General features: G+C 48.6%; 1 protein-coding gene across 1 annotated transcript in view; it reads left to right on the top strand.

Moving 5' to 3' along the window:
* Positions 1-619: 619 nt before the first annotated feature.
* LOC114673711 (uncharacterized) overlaps positions 620-16430 on the top strand; it is a 55371-nt gene continuing 39560 nt past the window's right edge. Inside the window, exons 1-2 of the mRNA XM_077975405.1 lie at positions 620-1548; positions 10799-10978. Coding sequence (XP_077831531.1) covers positions 788-1546 — 759 coding nt within the window. The 5' untranslated portion in view covers positions 620-787 and the 3' untranslated portion in view covers positions 1547-1548; positions 10799-10978. The remainder of the gene's footprint in view (positions 1549-10798; positions 10979-16430) is intronic.

Genomic DNA, 16430 nt, shown 5'->3' with positions numbered 1-16430 from the left:
ACTCCATCTCAAAAAATAAAAATTAAATAAATAAATAAATAAATACAGGGTTGGGGGAGTCACTCAGTATCGTTTTCGGTTCAGTGTACCAAGAAGCACAAGGAAAAGCATCTTTTCCCACCCTGTGGAACTCGAGCAATGATCACAGATTGCAAACGCGGAAAAATGGACGAAGCAGTTTATCCACGTAAGGATCCAGATTTGTGCGCTGAGTTTTCCATGACTGTCCTGCCCTTTCTCCAACAGCGAAAAGAACGGCTCTTTTCTAGCCAGGATTGGAGGTGGGCGCTGGTGAGCAGGCGCAAAGTGGGCGTCGTATTGCAGCCTACGGGCGTTACCGTCTCAGTGCAGTGTCTCATGAACCGATGCTCGTGGAACGCAGGCAATACGAAGAAAATTACATAAATGCAAAGAAACCACGCCGCCGGAGTGTCTTTGGATGAAGTGACTAAAGCACCTGAATAATTAATATTAATTTGCTTGTGTTTCTGATAGTCTTAATGGACTTTGAGGAAGTTTGAATAAAAATGACAGGTAATGCGTATCTGTGTTTGAGCAACAATCTGCTAAGCCGGAGTTCGACATGAATAATTTTAGCCGAACATGAGTGAGGGAAGCTCAGCGGTCTCTGAGCTCTGCGAGTACCCAGCATCGCCCTCCGCGTCGGGCTGGGTCTGCAGAGCCGGCCCGAACCCGGCCGCCCCCACGGCCTGCACCTGCGCTCCCCTCAGTATTCCCTGAGGCCGGGCCGGGGCTTCGCCCGCGGCTAACGCCTAGCGGTGATTTCATGCGAGGGGAGCATCTGCGCAGGGCGATCGAGAAAGTTCTCCTGCTGGCTGTGGAGTCGTCCTGCCCGAGAGGCGCCCGCACCGGCGGGTCTGGGCCCGCAGCCGTGTCGAGTGGGTCTCCGGTGTCTTACGGGAAGCTCCGAGAGCCCAGTCCGCGGCCACGCATCCGCCCACGGCTCCCCTGGAGGCACAGGCCCCAGCTCACTTCCCCACTCAAAACGCCGCGGGGGCTGGTGCCTTCCGCAGCCTCCGGTCGGGAACGGCGCAGGGAAGCGGGTTACAGGAAAGGGGCCGCCTCGGAGCGGGGTGGCGCAGCCCCAGGACACAGCCCTCAGCCCGCTCAGGGGCCCCGACGGCGCCAGCACCGCGCGCACAGCACGCCGCGCACGCCACGCCGCCCGCGCACGCCACGCCGCCCGCGCACGCCACGCCGCCCGCGCACGCCACGCCGCGCCGTGGTCCCTGCTTTAGAAAAGTCCCAGGAAACGGCGAGGAGGAAGAAACCTTGGAAGCAGCGCCGTGAACGGTTCCCCACCCGAAGGAAGAGGCTCGTTCCCTTTTGGCTCCAGGACTATTCGGAGCGGGCCTGCTGCCCTGAAACCAGCTCCATCTCCCGAAGACCGAAAGCCGGGGTGTCGCTGGGACCAGGGGCGAGACGTCGAACACGTGGGGAGGATGAGAAGGCGCTGGAGACGGAGGGTGTGGTCGCGGATGGGAATGTACTGAAGCCACTGAGCTGTGCGAGTAAAAATGGTTGACAGTAAGTTTTATGTATATTTTACCACAATTTTGTGTGTGTGTGTGTGTGTAAAAGTTCTGTTTATCTGTACAATGGGAATAATATTGGTACCTATAGTTCGCAGGGTTGTTGAGAGGAAGAAATAAGATCTCAAGTGCTTATCACAGCATCTAGCGCCTGAATACGCAGGGATAGTAATACAATGAGCACGTGAAGAATGTGCTATTTATATTAACAAAAACTACATGAGGCCGTCCCTCAGCCAGGCAGCCAAACTTAGCACCCAGGCAGTGAGCCGTGTGGGTGGTGTGTGCTTTCGCATGGGTGTGAAAAGAACGCCTTACCTCTATGGTCTCCCTCCCCGAACACAAAACCCCATCTAACCGTGAGAAAAACACCGGACACATCCCCGCTGAGAGGATAGCGGGCCAGGCCTCCTCAAAACTGACAGGCTCGTCAGCAACAAGGAAAGTGTGAGGAGTCTCAGCTCAGGAGGAGCCTACGGAGACGAAATACAACCACCAACTGCAACGGGCGTCCTCGGTGAGCTCCAGCCCAGAAAATGACATCAGGTTAAAAACTAAGGCCTGACGCGGTGGCTCACGCCTGTAATCCCAGCACTTTGGGAGGCCGAGGCGGGCGGCTCACGAGGTCAGGAGATCGAAACCATCCTGGCTAACACGGTGAAACCCCGTCTCTACTAAAAATATAAAAAATTAGCTGGGCGAGGTGGCGGCACCTGTAGTCCCAGCTACTCGGGAGGCTGACGCAGGAGAATGGCGTGAACCCGGGAGGCGGAGCTTGCAGTGAGCCGAGATCGCACCTCTGCACTCCAGCCTGGGCGACACAGCAAGACTCCATCTCAAAAACAAAACAAAGAGAAAAACTAAGGGAAGCTGAATAAATGGTGGGTTTTAGTTATACCAGTGGATCAGCATTAGTTCATTAATTGTGACAAATTTGCCATTCTAATGCAAGAGGAGAAACCGGGTGTGGGGCATAGAGGAACTCTGTTAGTTCCTCTATGTTTGCAATTGTTCTGTAAATCTACAACGAATCTAAAATTTAACAGTTACTAGAAAGAAAGAAAGGAAGACTGAAAAAACGATTCAAGAGGAAGTGATAATGTTGAAGACGGGGAAGAAACTGTGACATACAGATAATAGGAGTCCCTGAAGAAGAAATCCAAAGTGAACAGAAGACTGAAATTTGTAAATCAAGAAAAGTTTCCTCAAATAAAGTAATTTGAAACTACATGCTGAGAAACTTTATATATATTTATGTATTTTTAAGAGACAGGGTCTCGCTCTCTTGCCCAGGCTGGAGTACAGTGGCCCCTTCCAAGCTGCTCCCTGTGCCTGGCTCCCAGGCATCTCACAGGCACTTGGTGCTGGCAAAAGTAGTATTTCTTTTTTTTTCAAATGTAATTTATTTTTGTTTGTTTGTTTATTTATTATTTTATTTATTTTAGATGGAGTCTCGCTCTGTCTCCTAGGCTGGAGTGCAGTGGTGTGATCTCGGCTCACTGCAACCTTCACCTCCCAGGTTCAAGTGATTCTCCTACCTCAGCCTCCCGAGTAGCTGGGACTACAGGCGCCCACCACCACACCCAGCTAATTTTTGCATTTTTAGTAGTTACGGAGTTTTGCCATGTTGGCCGGGCTGGTCTTGAACTCCTGATCTCAGGTGATCTGCCTACTTTGGCCTCCAAAAGTGCTGGGATTACAGATGTGAGCCACTGCGCCTGGCCTCAAATGTAATTTAATTTGTTAAACTTACTGTGGAATGTTTCCAGTATACACAACGGTGTGGAGAATCGTGTCATGAACCCCGTGGGTTACCCCAGCTTCAAGCGTTTTCAACACTGCTCTTCTTGCAAACTTACCTCCAGGTGTCGTGTAATGTCCTACACATTAGTCCGATAAGGGCTCTTTACAACTTTGGCCTGGTGGCAATATCATTATCCCATTCAGCAAGATCCGTATTTATGCATTAACATCTTCTAACACCGGGTCTGTCTTCAGTTTTCCACAGTTATCTAAAAAATGTGTCTTTGCTGTTGATTTGCTTGGATAGGGATCCAAGTTTTGTCCCCCTAGTACATTTTCTGGAAATGGCAGCTGAGTGTCTGATCCTCTGTAACAGTGCCCTTTCCCTTTTGGCCCCCATGCTGCTTATTCCTGAGGAAAAACATCGGTCATTTGTCCTATAAAATCTCCCACAATTTGGATGTGGTGATGGTATCTTTGTGGTGACATTTGTCGGTCCCTCTGTCATCTATTCCCGGAAACGGATCACTATGTCCAGGTGCCCATTAGATTTCAGTGTGACGTTTGTGGCAGGAACCCTCCATGACTGGTGCTGTGCACTTTGGTGTCACATCCGGAGACACTTCATGTCTAGTTGTCCCACTTTTCATAAAACTAAGATTGATTGGTGGACGCAGTTGGTGTCTGACCCAGCCTCACGAAGCGCCACTTCACCCTCTCACCTGGTGGACTTCAGTAGCCATTGGTGATCATTGCCTCAATCTTTATTTCATTAGAGAAAGCAACATAGGAACTTTCTAGTTCCATTTCCCCCTGCATTTACTAGCCATGGTTTCTCTTTCTACAAACAATCTGTCTTGAGCCAGGCATGGTAGCTCACACCTGTAATCCCAACACTTTGGGAGGTCAAAGGTGAGAGAATCACTTGAGGCCAGGAGTTTGAGACCAGCCTGGGCAACGCAGAGAGACTCTTTCTCTACAAAACTAAAAACTTAGCTGGGCATGGTGGTGGCAGGCACTGTGATCCCAGCTACTTGGGAGGCTGAGGCAGGAGGATTTCTTGAGCCCAAAAGTTGAGACTGTAGTGATGATCAGACCACTGCACGCCAGCCTGGGCAACAGAGAGACCCTATGTGTAAAAATCAAAACGTACTTTCCTTCATCAACTACTAAGGTGTTCTGAAATATGGTTTATACTGTTGAAACAGATAGATAATGCTTGATTTTTTCCTTTTATTTATCAATTTTCAGACTAGTTAGGGTCCTAGAAAGCACCAGTGGCAACCAGTTATTTATTTATTTTTTATTTTTAATTTTTTTTTTGAGATGGAGTCTCGCTCTGTCACCAGGCTGGAGTGCAATTGCACAATCTCGGCTCACCACAACCTCCACCTCTCAGGTTCAAGCGATTCTCCTGCCTCAGCCTCCTGAGTAGCTGGGATTACTAGCATGTGCCACCACACCCGGCTAATTTTGTATTTTTAGTAGAGATGGGGTTCACCACGTTGGTCAGACTGGTCTTCAACTCCCGACCTCAAGTGATCCGCCCCCTCGGCTTCCCAAATTGCTGGGATTACAGGTGTGAGCCACCACGCCTGGCCAGTTTTTCATTTTTTAAGATATTATTTGGACTTCACATATTTTTATGCACTTAAATGCATGCAACAATTGTTATTTTTGATTCTTTCAAATGATACATTTTTGGTACATAGCAGGTATACCAATCCTTTTGTGACAGGCAAAAGAAAATACTAGAAAGGTGAGGAAAGAGACTCAGCAGGTGGTGCTGGCCAGGTTCAGCACAGGACATGTCAATAACGTGTGGCAGTGACAGGAGGCCCCTTCCAGGAGCTTGGGGGAAAACACTGAACACTGCCTCTCTGTGAAAATGGATAAGGTCACTTAAGGATGAGGTCAGACCTACTGAATGTCGCTTAAAAAGACAAAATGGCTCCCAAACCAAAGTCTAGCTGTCTGCAGTAACATGCCTAAAGAAATAATATGTCTGCAAGTATACATATGTAACAAACCTGCACGTTATGCACATGTACCCTACAACTTAAAGTATAATAATAATAAATTTAAAAATAATAATGATAATAATGTGTCTGTCAGAAGGAGTTTAGTAATGAAGGGAGCATGGTGGCGAAGCACGGAAGGAAGTCTCTATTTTACATGGCAGAATATTCCTATCTTGGACATCTATCCAGCCAGCCAACCAGCCAGCCAGCGCAAGGACCCAAGGCAATGAAACATTTGAGTCCAATGACAGCCCCTCTTGCTTTGATTCCATGCCCACTAGCCAACTTCCGGATAAGCTTTCTGCCTCCTGGCATATAACATTCATGGGCCAGGTTAAGAAGAATGCACAGTCATTTTTTTCAACAAGCAAATTGGCCCAGTTGACTACATGGCTTGGCATTTTGTGAATTTAGTTATCACATGTCAGTTACCCTGAGTTACATCAATCACAAGTCAAGGGCAAGGGGACATTTCTGGGATGGCAAAGACACAGACCTAGAGCCAAGGTGACTCCCTTAAGTGACGTTCTGTGGGGCCTTCAGCAGTCTGTGCCCAGCCTTCCCCTGCAGAAACCCTACCTCACTGTGCTTCTTAGAAGCTTCTAGGCCAGGCGAGGTGGCTCACGCCTGTAATCCCAGCACTTTGGGAGGCCAAGGCGGGCAGATCACGAGGTCAGGAGTTCGAGACCAGCCTGACTAATATGGTGAAACCCCTGTGTCTACTAAAAATATAAAAAGCCGGGAGTGGTGATGGGCACCTGTAGTCCCAGCTACTTGGGAGGCTGAGGCAGGAGAATCACTTGAACCCGGGAGGCAGAGATTGCAGTGAGCCAGATTGCACTACTGCACTCCAGCCTGGGCGACAGAGCGAGACTCCCTCTCAAAAAATAAAAAGAAGCTTCTAGCCCAGTTTTAGTGAAACAAACCCTAGCACCCAGTCTCCAAACACTACTTAATTTATAGTCAGAGTTTGCCTAACTAATGTCTGTATTATTTGAATCAGAGCCGGATTTGCTGTTGATATTTGTGACATGACCAAAAAAAGGACTGGAATTTAATTTCCTTATTGCTCCTATTATGCCTAAAATTCTCACCATTGTTGTGGGTTAAGAGGATTAGTGTCTAGGAGTCCACATGTGAAATCCAAATCCAAGTGGAAGCACAATTAAGTCAGGACTGTGTTGCTAGGTGTTTTAGAGGAACTCATTGCTAGCCTGAGGGGCGTGATGGAGGCTGCAGATGGAGACAGATACGGCTCCTGGACCTCCTCGCGGGAGTGCAGTAGAGTCACCTGAGAGTGCCCCAGGCGAGAGATCGACAGATCCTGTAGGACACACTAACGTCAGGGCAGGCATCAACAGACCCCAGTTTTAGAAAGCAAGACTGAAAATTAATTCCTACTACGTTAGGTGACCACCAGCCAAAGTGAGTTTAAAATATGAATGAAATTCAAGGTCATAGGGAATCCCCATAAGGCCACAGGCATGGGAGGGACAGCGAGATGGCCACGTGGTAGGAGCACGGGCCCAAGCATCTGGGCTACTTCCTCATGCAACTTGTTCCTTCTTGACCTGCTCGAGCCCGATCCCATGTATTCCACTGAAGATGGAGTGTGGCTGTGCACATCCAATGGATAGCTCGTGAGTCAGACAGCACCCACTCATAATGGGCAGCTCAGGCCACAGGAGGACATGGTGGCCCATGGTCGTTCAATCTCTACTAGAGCCTGGTAGCAAGGCAAAAACTGTTTCTCGGAAGGAGAGTGTTCACTGAGGATAGCATATTCTAACAATCTGAGGGTTTGCACTGTCTTCACCCGTGAAGGCCTGCCAAAGGCTCCATGCTGCTTCCTTATCATAACATCGCTGGCAGTTTCAGCCCCATCAGTTCTGCAGGGTCACCCAGGCCAAATGCAAAGCAGCTGGTACAGCTGACCTATTGCAGAAACATCTCTCACTCTGAGCCCTACTCAAAACTGGCGGCTGGAACGGCCGCTGGGTCAGTGGGCTGGAGTGGCAGGCCTAGATGAGTCACATACTGCCTCCAAGATCCCGTGAGGCCCACTCAGTGCTGTTACTCTTCCTTGGCAGTAGGAGGGACCAGTTGCCGAAACTTGTCCTTCACTTGGAAGAGATATATTGACATGCCCCAGACGACTGGACCCTTGAACATTTTTGGAGGGCTGATTTCTCAATGTCTGGCACAAGTAGCGGCTACTCCATGTATCAAGTAGTTGTTACGTCCTGCTCAGATTTCCCAACTGCATGTTTTGCTCGATATAATATACTAGTGGAAGGGAAAGGTGATCAGGGTTCCTGGTGACTACATTATGGCACAGGGCTAGAAAGCTGGTATAGCCAGACTTGGGGCAGTGAAGGTATATTATTGGCCTTACCAGGTGAAAGGAAACTGCTTCTGATGATATTTACTAAAGGTATAAAGAGGCATCTGTCAAATCAATAGCTCCATATAGATGCCAAGGAATATGTTAATTGCTCCAGTAATGAAACTACATCTGGAATAGCAGCTGCAAGTGGAGTCACCACCTGACTGAGGGACAATCCATTGTCATCCCCAAAGATACATCAGTCTATGTGCAGGCCAAATAAGTGACTTGGATGAGGATATGGTAGGAATCACCACGCTTGCATCTTTGACTACTTTGATGGTGGCACAATTTCTGCAGTCCTTCCAGAAATGTGATACTGCTTTTGGTTTTAAGATTTTTTTTTTTTTAGGTAGAGGCAGTCAGTGGCTTCCTCTGGGCCTCTCCTGCTATAATTGCCTTGTACCACAGGTCAGGGAACTAACATGTGGGTTCTCCAAGTTCCTGAGCACATCTCTTCCAGATATTATGCATTCCGAAACTGCGACACCACTGTGAGAAGAACATGAGCCAAAATGCCATTGGTCACCTGCCCTCCACAAGCTCCTACTCTGGGGAACATCGGTGGTGTTTTGCATCTCCAGGAACTGGTGCCAATTCTGAGCCAGCTTCTAGTCCTTTCACATCTGATTCTTTTGCCTTCTCCAGCGCACAGTCACACTAGAAAATGGGTGCAGTCCCCTTTAGGGAAGGCAGAGATAAAGACCAACAGAGACAGGGTCTCTCCCTGTTGCCCAAGCTGGAGTGCAGTGGCATGATCATGGCTCACTGCAGCCTTGGCCTCCCGGGCTAAGGTGATCCTCCACCTCAGCCTTCAGAGTAGCTAGGACTACTGGCACCCACCACCTCCAGCTAATTTTTACATTTTTTGTAGAGACGGGGTTATGCCGTGTTGCCCAGGCTGGTCTTGAACTCCTGAGCTCAATCGATCCACTCGGCTCAGCTTCCCCAAGTGCTGAGATTACAGGCGTGAGCCACGGCATCCAGCCAGAATCATTAGATTGTAAGCCTAATCAGATCAGACAACCAATTCCTGAAAACCCAGAATCAATTCAGAGAATTCATCTTTAAGATTCTGTTTCTCTAGGACCAGCCCGCTTCCAGTACCAAATTCTGCTGTCAGTCAGGAATGAATCAGAGAAGCAGAGCCCCTTGGAGGTGGGGGTATCGACTGGTGCACATGATGTTATTTGTCGCAGGGACTTGACCTGCAGCTGTGGGAGCTGGGTAAGCCACCTGTCCAAGGCTGTCTCCAAGGGCAGGCAGAGGTGAGGGGGATGTAAGGTGAGGGGGCAGGGCCGCAGGGATAGACTGAGGCGGCAGCTCTCGCGGCACCACTGGGCCGAGTGTCCTGCAGGAGGAGCTGGCGCTGTTTGTCACTGAGCTGACCTTTACACCTGACCCAGGGCTTGGCTCAGGGAAGGTGGAGCCCTGCGGCTGCTGCCTTCCGGTACTCCCGAGGAGAGCCCACTGGCAGGTGGCAGTGTGTATGACACACATGACACCTCTTGCTTCACTTCTGCCCTCAGATCTCCCACAAGTTTGCCCTTATGACCACCCTAATGGAAACATACAAGAAAGCAAAGCCAGGAAATGTCGTTCAGCCTTGCCTAGACCACATATTCCAAAGCCACCACCACGCCTTTATTTACATACTAGGATTAGATATCACAAAGGACTTTTGGGAGCCAGATGAACAAAACCCTAAGAAAATAGACCAGTGTCTGGAGAGAGTGGAAATGACTTATTTCCTCGGAGTCCCTCCTTGCAGGGGTATCCCTGTAAGCGAGCGTATCTGTAGCTGGTCAGGCCGCTTCACAGGTGGTGCAGACTGGGCTGTGAGCCTCCAGGACTGCCTTCAGCTGAAACTCGTCAGATTCGGGAAGGCGCAGGACTGCAGGTGCTGCGTGGTGTGTCGGGTGGCCTCCTGCTGAAACGTCCTTGCTCTGATGATCCTCTGATTTACAGGGGAAGGGAAGGACTTCAGCTTTTGATGGTCTGCTCGCTAGCCCCTTTCAGAGGAAAGTAATCTATCTTGGGTTTTCCAGAATCCAAATCTAAATGGTTTGTAAAGTAGAAAAACTGCAGATAGGTGGGAAGATATGTTCAGGTGTGGGCACACACACATATGCACACACACAGAGCCCCATCTGTGGTTTTATTGTCACTGCAGATTTCACAGATCACAGCTTGGGCATAGAAAATTGCTACATGGGCCGGGTGCGGTGGCTGATGCCTGTAATCCCAGCACTTTGGGAGGCTGAAGCGGGAGGATCACCTGAGCTTGGGAGTTCAAGACCAGCCTGACCAACATAGAGAAACCCCATCTATACTAAAAATACAAAAAGTTAGCCAGGTGTGGTGATGCATGCCTGTCATCCCAGCTGCTCAGGAGGCTGAGGCAGGAGAATCGCTTGAACCCGGGCGGCGGAGGTTGCGGTGAGCCAAGATCATGTCATTGCACTCCAGGATGGGCAACAAGAGTGAAACTCCATCTAAAATAAATAAATAAATAACTGTTACATGTTTTCCAATATTGTGGTGAAATTTTGCCTTGAGCATTCGGCCTGCCTGACAAGTGGGAAACACCAGATAGCCTTTTTCTGGTAAATGTGGCTCGTCAGGGACATTTAGGCTGAGAAGTGAAGGTTCTGCAGTGCTGGAGGATGTGAACCTCCTCCTCTCCAAAGCGGCCTCTGCATTTGCACCTGTGTCTCGGCACAGGAGGTGCTGTGGGGCGGCCTGAACTCCAGGCGACCCTCTTCTGCTGCATCTCCCACGGGAGTTCGTGGTCCTGCCTGGTGCCCTGTTTGGCCTGCGGTGCATAGAATCAAACCCCCCGCTCTGAGGCCCCTGCAGTTCTCCCTCAGCCTCTAGGAGCCTGGGAAAAGTCAGCGTGTGGTGGGAACCCCGGGGGCTCCTTGCACCGCCCTCCTCGTGCCTGCTGTGTGGTGCCAGGGCATCTCTGGGAGGCTTAAACTCTCCCCCTCGGTAATCTAGAGAGAAGGCACGGGCCTCTTGCCCTGGTCTGTTCAGGCTGCTATAATAAAATGCCACAGATGGGATGGCTTATAACAGAAGTTTATTTCTCACAGTTCTGGAGGCTGGATGTCCAAGATGAAGGCACTGCCAAACTCCACATCTGGAGAGGGTGGTTTCCTGACTCGCAGACGACGTCTCCTCCCTGTGTCCTCACATGGCCTCTACTCTGTGCGCACCTGGAGAGAGAGCTCCCCTGTCCCCCCCTCTTCTGATGAGGTCACCAGCTCTATCAGGTAAGGGCCCTGGCCTTCGGCTTTCATTTAACTTTAATCACCTTTCTAGAGGCTCTGGCACACTGGCACACGGGGCCAGGGGCCAGCACACTCCACAATGCCTGCCCGTCCCCTTCTTGGAAGCAGGGTGCAGGGTGGGTGCAGTGTGTCTTCTCAGAGAACTTTTTTTCTCCCAGAAAAAAATTTTGTCTCCTTGAGAAACATTTTAATCTACAAATGTTGTGCTTTAATCCTTTTGGATTCTTAGCCTGTTGGAACTCAAAACCTTGTTTCTTTCTCAAAAGCTTACCTTCTTTCCAGATGTCTGGAAATGTTTCATACTTTAATGTGGGTAGGGGTTATATGAATGTTCACATATGTAAACATTAATCAAGCTACAGATTGAAGATTTTTGCACTTCACTATCCCTGTATGTTACTACTCAATAACGTATAGTTTTTTGTTTGTTTGTTTGTTTTTGAGACAGAGTCTCCCTCTGTCGCCCAGGCTGGAGTGCAGTGGCGCGATCACAGCTCACTGCAACCTCCACCTCCTGGGTTCACGCCATCCTCCTGCCTCAGCCTCCTGAGTAGCTGGGACTACAGACGCCCACCACCTCGCCTGGCTAATTATTTTTAGTAGAGATGGGGTCTCACTGTGTTGACCAGGATGGTCTTTATCTCATGACCTCATGATCCGCCTGCCTCGGCCTCCCAAAGTGCTGGGATTACAGACAGGCGTGAGCCACCGCACCCGGCTGTTTTTTTTTTTTTTTTAGACGGAGTCTTGCTGTCTCCCAGGCTGGAGTACAGTGGCGCAATCTCGGTTCACTGCAAGCTCCACCTCCCGGGTTCACGCCATTCTCCTGCCTCAGCCTCCTGGGTAGCTGGGACTACAGGCACCTGCCACCACGCCCAGATAATTTTTTGTATTTTTAGTAGAGATGGGGTTTCACCGTGTTAACCAGGATGGTCTCGATCTCCTGACCTCGTGATCCGCCTGCCTCGGCCTCCCACAATGCTGGGATTACAGGCGTGAGCCACCGCGCCTGGCCATTTTTTTTTTTTTTTTTTTTTTTTACCCTGAACATGTATTAATTTAAAAATAAAATCTGCAGAATTAAATAATTCTTCAAAAGATATATTTAAAGCTACATGAGCCAGGTGCAGTGCCTCAAGTCTGTAATCTTAGCACTTTGGGAAGCCAAAGCATGAGGATCTCTTGAGTCCAGGAGTTCGAGGTTGCAGTGAGCTATGACTATACCGTTGTCCTCCAGCTTGGGTGACAGAGCAAGATCTTGTTGCAAAAAATACATAAATAAATTGCATGAAAGTTGTGTTTGATGTTTGATATATTGTTAATTTAAAAGAATTTACTGGGCCAGGCACAGTAGCTCACACCTGCAATCCCAGCACTTTGGGAGACTGAGGCAGGCAGAACTCTTGAGTTCAGGAGTTCAAGATCAGCCTGGCCAACACGGTGAAACCCCGTCTCTACTAAAAATACAAAAATTAGCCAGGCGTGGTGGCACATGCCTGTAGTCCCAGCTACTTAGGAGGCTGAGGCAAGAGAATCACATGAACCTAGGAGGTGGAGGTGGCAGTGAGCCGAGATCATGCCACTGCACTCCAGCCTAGGTGACAGTGAAACTCCATCTCAAAAAAAAAGAAAAAAAGAGAGAGAGAGTTTAGTAACAGTGAGTGTAGTATGATGAACAAATTACGTGCACACACATGCACACATGCAAACAACTGGAAAGAATCACTCCAAAATATTACCCTGGGGACTGGGATGGAAATTAGTAGGGGTTTTCAGGGCTTTATCCTTTTGTTTTTACACAGGTTTACTGTTTGAAATTTTTGCAACTATCATGTGTTACTTTTGTAAACCCCAAAGATCTAGGACAGATCTCAGTTAATTTAGGAAATTTATTTTGCCAAAGATAAGGACGTGTGTGGGTGACGCAGCCTCAGGAGTCCTGATGACACGTACTCAAGGTAGTCGGGGCACAGCTTGCTTTTATACATGTTAGGGAGACAAGAGACATCAATCAATATATGTAAGAAGTACGTTGGGCCGGGCGCGGTGGCTCAAGCCTGTAATCCCAGCACTTTGGGAGGCCGAGACGGGTGGATCACGAGGTCAGGAGATCGAGACCATCCTGGCCAACGCGATGAAACCCCGTGTCTACTAAAAGTACAAAAATTAGCTGGGCGTGGTGGCATGTGCCTGTAATCCCAGCTACTTGGAAGGCTGAGGCAGGAGAATCGCTTGAACCCGGGAATCAGAGGTTTCAGTGAGCCAAGATTGCTACTGCACTCCAGCCTGGCAACAGAGCGAGACTCCGTCTCAAAAAAAATGAAATAAAATGAAATAAAAAGTACAGTGGTTTGGTCCACAAAGGTGGGACAACCCAAAACGGGGAGGAGGCTTCCAGGTAGATAAGAGACAAACAGTTGCGTTCTTTTGAATTTCTGATTAGCCCTTTCCGAAGGAGACAATCAGATATGCATTTATCTCAGTGGGCAGAGGGGTGACTTTGAGTTCTGTCTGTCCTTTGTCCACAAAGAAATTCCTTGTGAGGGAGGCATGTAGCTTTTTTATCTTAGTAGCTATCTTGGTGTGGGAATAGAATGGGAGGCAAGTTTGCCCCAAGCAGTTCCCGGCTTGACTTTACCCTTTGGCTTAGTGACTTTGGGGTCCCAAGATTTATTTTCCTTTTACACTTTTATAATTACAAACCCTACCTAGCAAAAATATTTTGCCAGTATAGTGATTCTGGGTTCTGAACTGTTTCTGCCATGCTACATTTCACTCATAATTTTAAGCTCAATTTCATAGGTCATCCAAACCCTTTTAGAGTCGAGGAAATTGCAACAGTGAAGCCACACATGGGGGTGTATTAAAGAATCCTACACATGGGCACAAAAGAGAACACGTGTCACTGAGGTCGGGATGCGGAATGGAGCTGCGGAGTGGCGCTTCCTGGAGCTGCAGTTCAGATTTATTCCTTTAAGAACATGTATGGGGGCCGGGCGCGGTGGCTCAAGCCTGTAATCCCAGCACTTTGGGAGGCCGAGACGGGTGGATCATGAGGTCAGGAGATCGAGACCATCCTGGCTAACACGGTGAAACCCCGTCTCTACTAAAACATACAAAAAACTAGCCGGGCGAGGTGGCGGGCGCCTGTAGTCCCAGCTACTCGGGAGGCTGAGGCAGGAGAATGGCGTAAACCCGGGAGGCGGAGCTTGCAGTGAGCTGAGATCTGGCCACTGCACTCCAGCCTGGGTGACAGAGCAAGACTCCGTCTCAAAAAAAAAAAAAGAACATGTATGGGGTTCTTCCTCACTTTCAGGAAAATTCAAGCTGTAGATGTTTAGAGCAGATTATTTAATGAGACTCAGCTAGGGAGTCTCATTAATGGGAGAAAGGGAGAATGGCAGTAACTCATAATGATAAAATATCATTTCACAGAAAATCATCATTTCAGAGAAATCACTTTGTGCCAGATACCAGCTGTGGAGACAGACATAGGCATTTTAAAGGAAAGCTAATGAAATGTTTAAACGATGTCCAGCAGATTTGAAAGGAAAAGACGTTCTGTATTCTGATGCCTTGCCTTAGAATTGACACTGAGGCTGTTTCCTGACATCTCATAGTTTCTCGTTTTTTTCATTCTTCTTCAGCATCTCTATCTGTATTTGTGCGTTCTGAAGCTCAGCTTAGTACATTATGCTAATATTCTGTTAATTGGGTGGTGTGACCTTGGGGCTGTGACCAAGGTGTGGTTCCTCTGCATCTGCTTAGGGAGTCGATGTTAGATCACAGAGAAGCAGCCACACGCCACAGCCCGTCCTGTCCTCACAGGGCGCGCCGGGGACATGTGCGGGTCACACCCATGCATGTACGTGCTCAGTGCACTGTGTTACTGGAAAGAAAAATGCATGGCTCATCTGGTGTCTTCTGTTCTTTCTTCATACAATTTTTGGTAACTTTTCTTTTTTTAAAAAAAGTGGTTTTAACTAGTCAAGTGAAGCAATGGGAATGGAGAAAGAACAAAAGTATCTGTTACTTGTCATCAATTAATTGTAAACACCACTGCACTCGGGCAAGCCTGTGGCTTTTTATGTATTTATGTTTTATTTATTTTTAATTATTCATTTTGAGACAGGGTCTTACTCCATCACCCAGGCGAGATTGCAGAGGCGCGATCCCGGTTCACTGCAGCCTCGACCTCTTGGGCTTAAACAGTCCTCCCACCTCAGCCTCCCAAGTAGCTGGGACCACAGGTGTGCACCACCATCCCTGGCTAATTTTTTAAAAAAATTTCTTGCAGAGACAAGATTTCACTATGTTTCCTAGGCTGGTCTGGAACTCCCAAACTCAGGCGATCCACTCGCTTCAGCCTCCGAAAGTGCTGGGATTACAGTCATGAGTCACTGTGCTCGGCTCAGCTTGTAGCTATTAACAAAGGCCATGACTTAATCTCTAGGCCCAGCTAAAACAGAGGAAACCGGCATGCCGAGGAAGAAAGGAGTTCTTGAGAGAGGCCGGGCGCGGCGGCTCACGCCTGTAATCCCAGCACTTTCGGAGGCCAAGGCAGGCGGATCACAAGGTCAGGAGATCAAGACCAAGGTGAAACCCCGTCTCTACTAAAAATACAAAAAATTAGCCGGGTGTGGTGGTGGGCGCCTGTAGTCCCAGCCACTCAGAGGAGGCTGAGGCAGGAGAATGGTGTGAACCCGGGAGGCGGAGCTTGCAGTGAGCCGAGATTGTGCCACTGCACTCCAGCCTGAGGTGACAGAGTGAGACTCTGTCTCAAAAAAAATAATAATAATAACTTCTTTTTATTTATTTACTTGTTTTTTTGGAGGCAGAGTCACTCTGTTGCCCAGGCTGGAGTGCAGTGACACAATCTTGGCTCACTGCAGCCTCTGTCTCCCGGGTTCAAGCCATTCTCATGCCTCAGCCTCCCAAGTAGCTGAGACTACAGGTATATGCCATCATGCCTGTTATGCCCAGCTAATTTTTGTCTTTCTAGTAGCCATGTGGTTTCGAATGTCGGCCAGGATGGTCTTGAACTCCTGACCTCAAGTGATCCGCCCCCTCAGCCTCCTAAAGTGCTGGGATTACGGGCCTGAGCCACCGCACCTGGCCTCTCTCAAAAACTTCTTTTAACATTTCCTACAAGGCAGGCCTACTGGCAACAATTTCCCTCAAATTTCATTTGTCTAAGAAAGTCTTGTTTCTGCTTTCAATTTTTCTATTTTTTGTTCTAGTAAAATACACACAACATAAAATTTACCATCTTCAGCATTTTAAGTGTAGAGTTCAGTGGTGTCAAGTACATTCATATTGTCGTGCAACTGTCACCACCACCATCCATCCCCAGAACTCTCTTACTAAGCTCTGTACCCCTTAAATAATTCCCCATTCCCCCTTCTCCCCAGCCAGTGCCAACTACCATTCTACT

This window comes from Macaca mulatta, chromosome 18 (genome assembly GCF_049350105.2).
Source record: "Macaca mulatta isolate MMU2019108-1 chromosome 18, T2T-MMU8v2.0, whole genome shotgun sequence".
In the NCBI taxonomy this organism is placed as follows: Eukaryota; Metazoa; Chordata; class Mammalia; order Primates; family Cercopithecidae; genus Macaca; species Macaca mulatta.
Note: the sequence above shows the minus strand (reverse complement) of the source record. Positions and strands in the feature narration are given on the sequence as shown.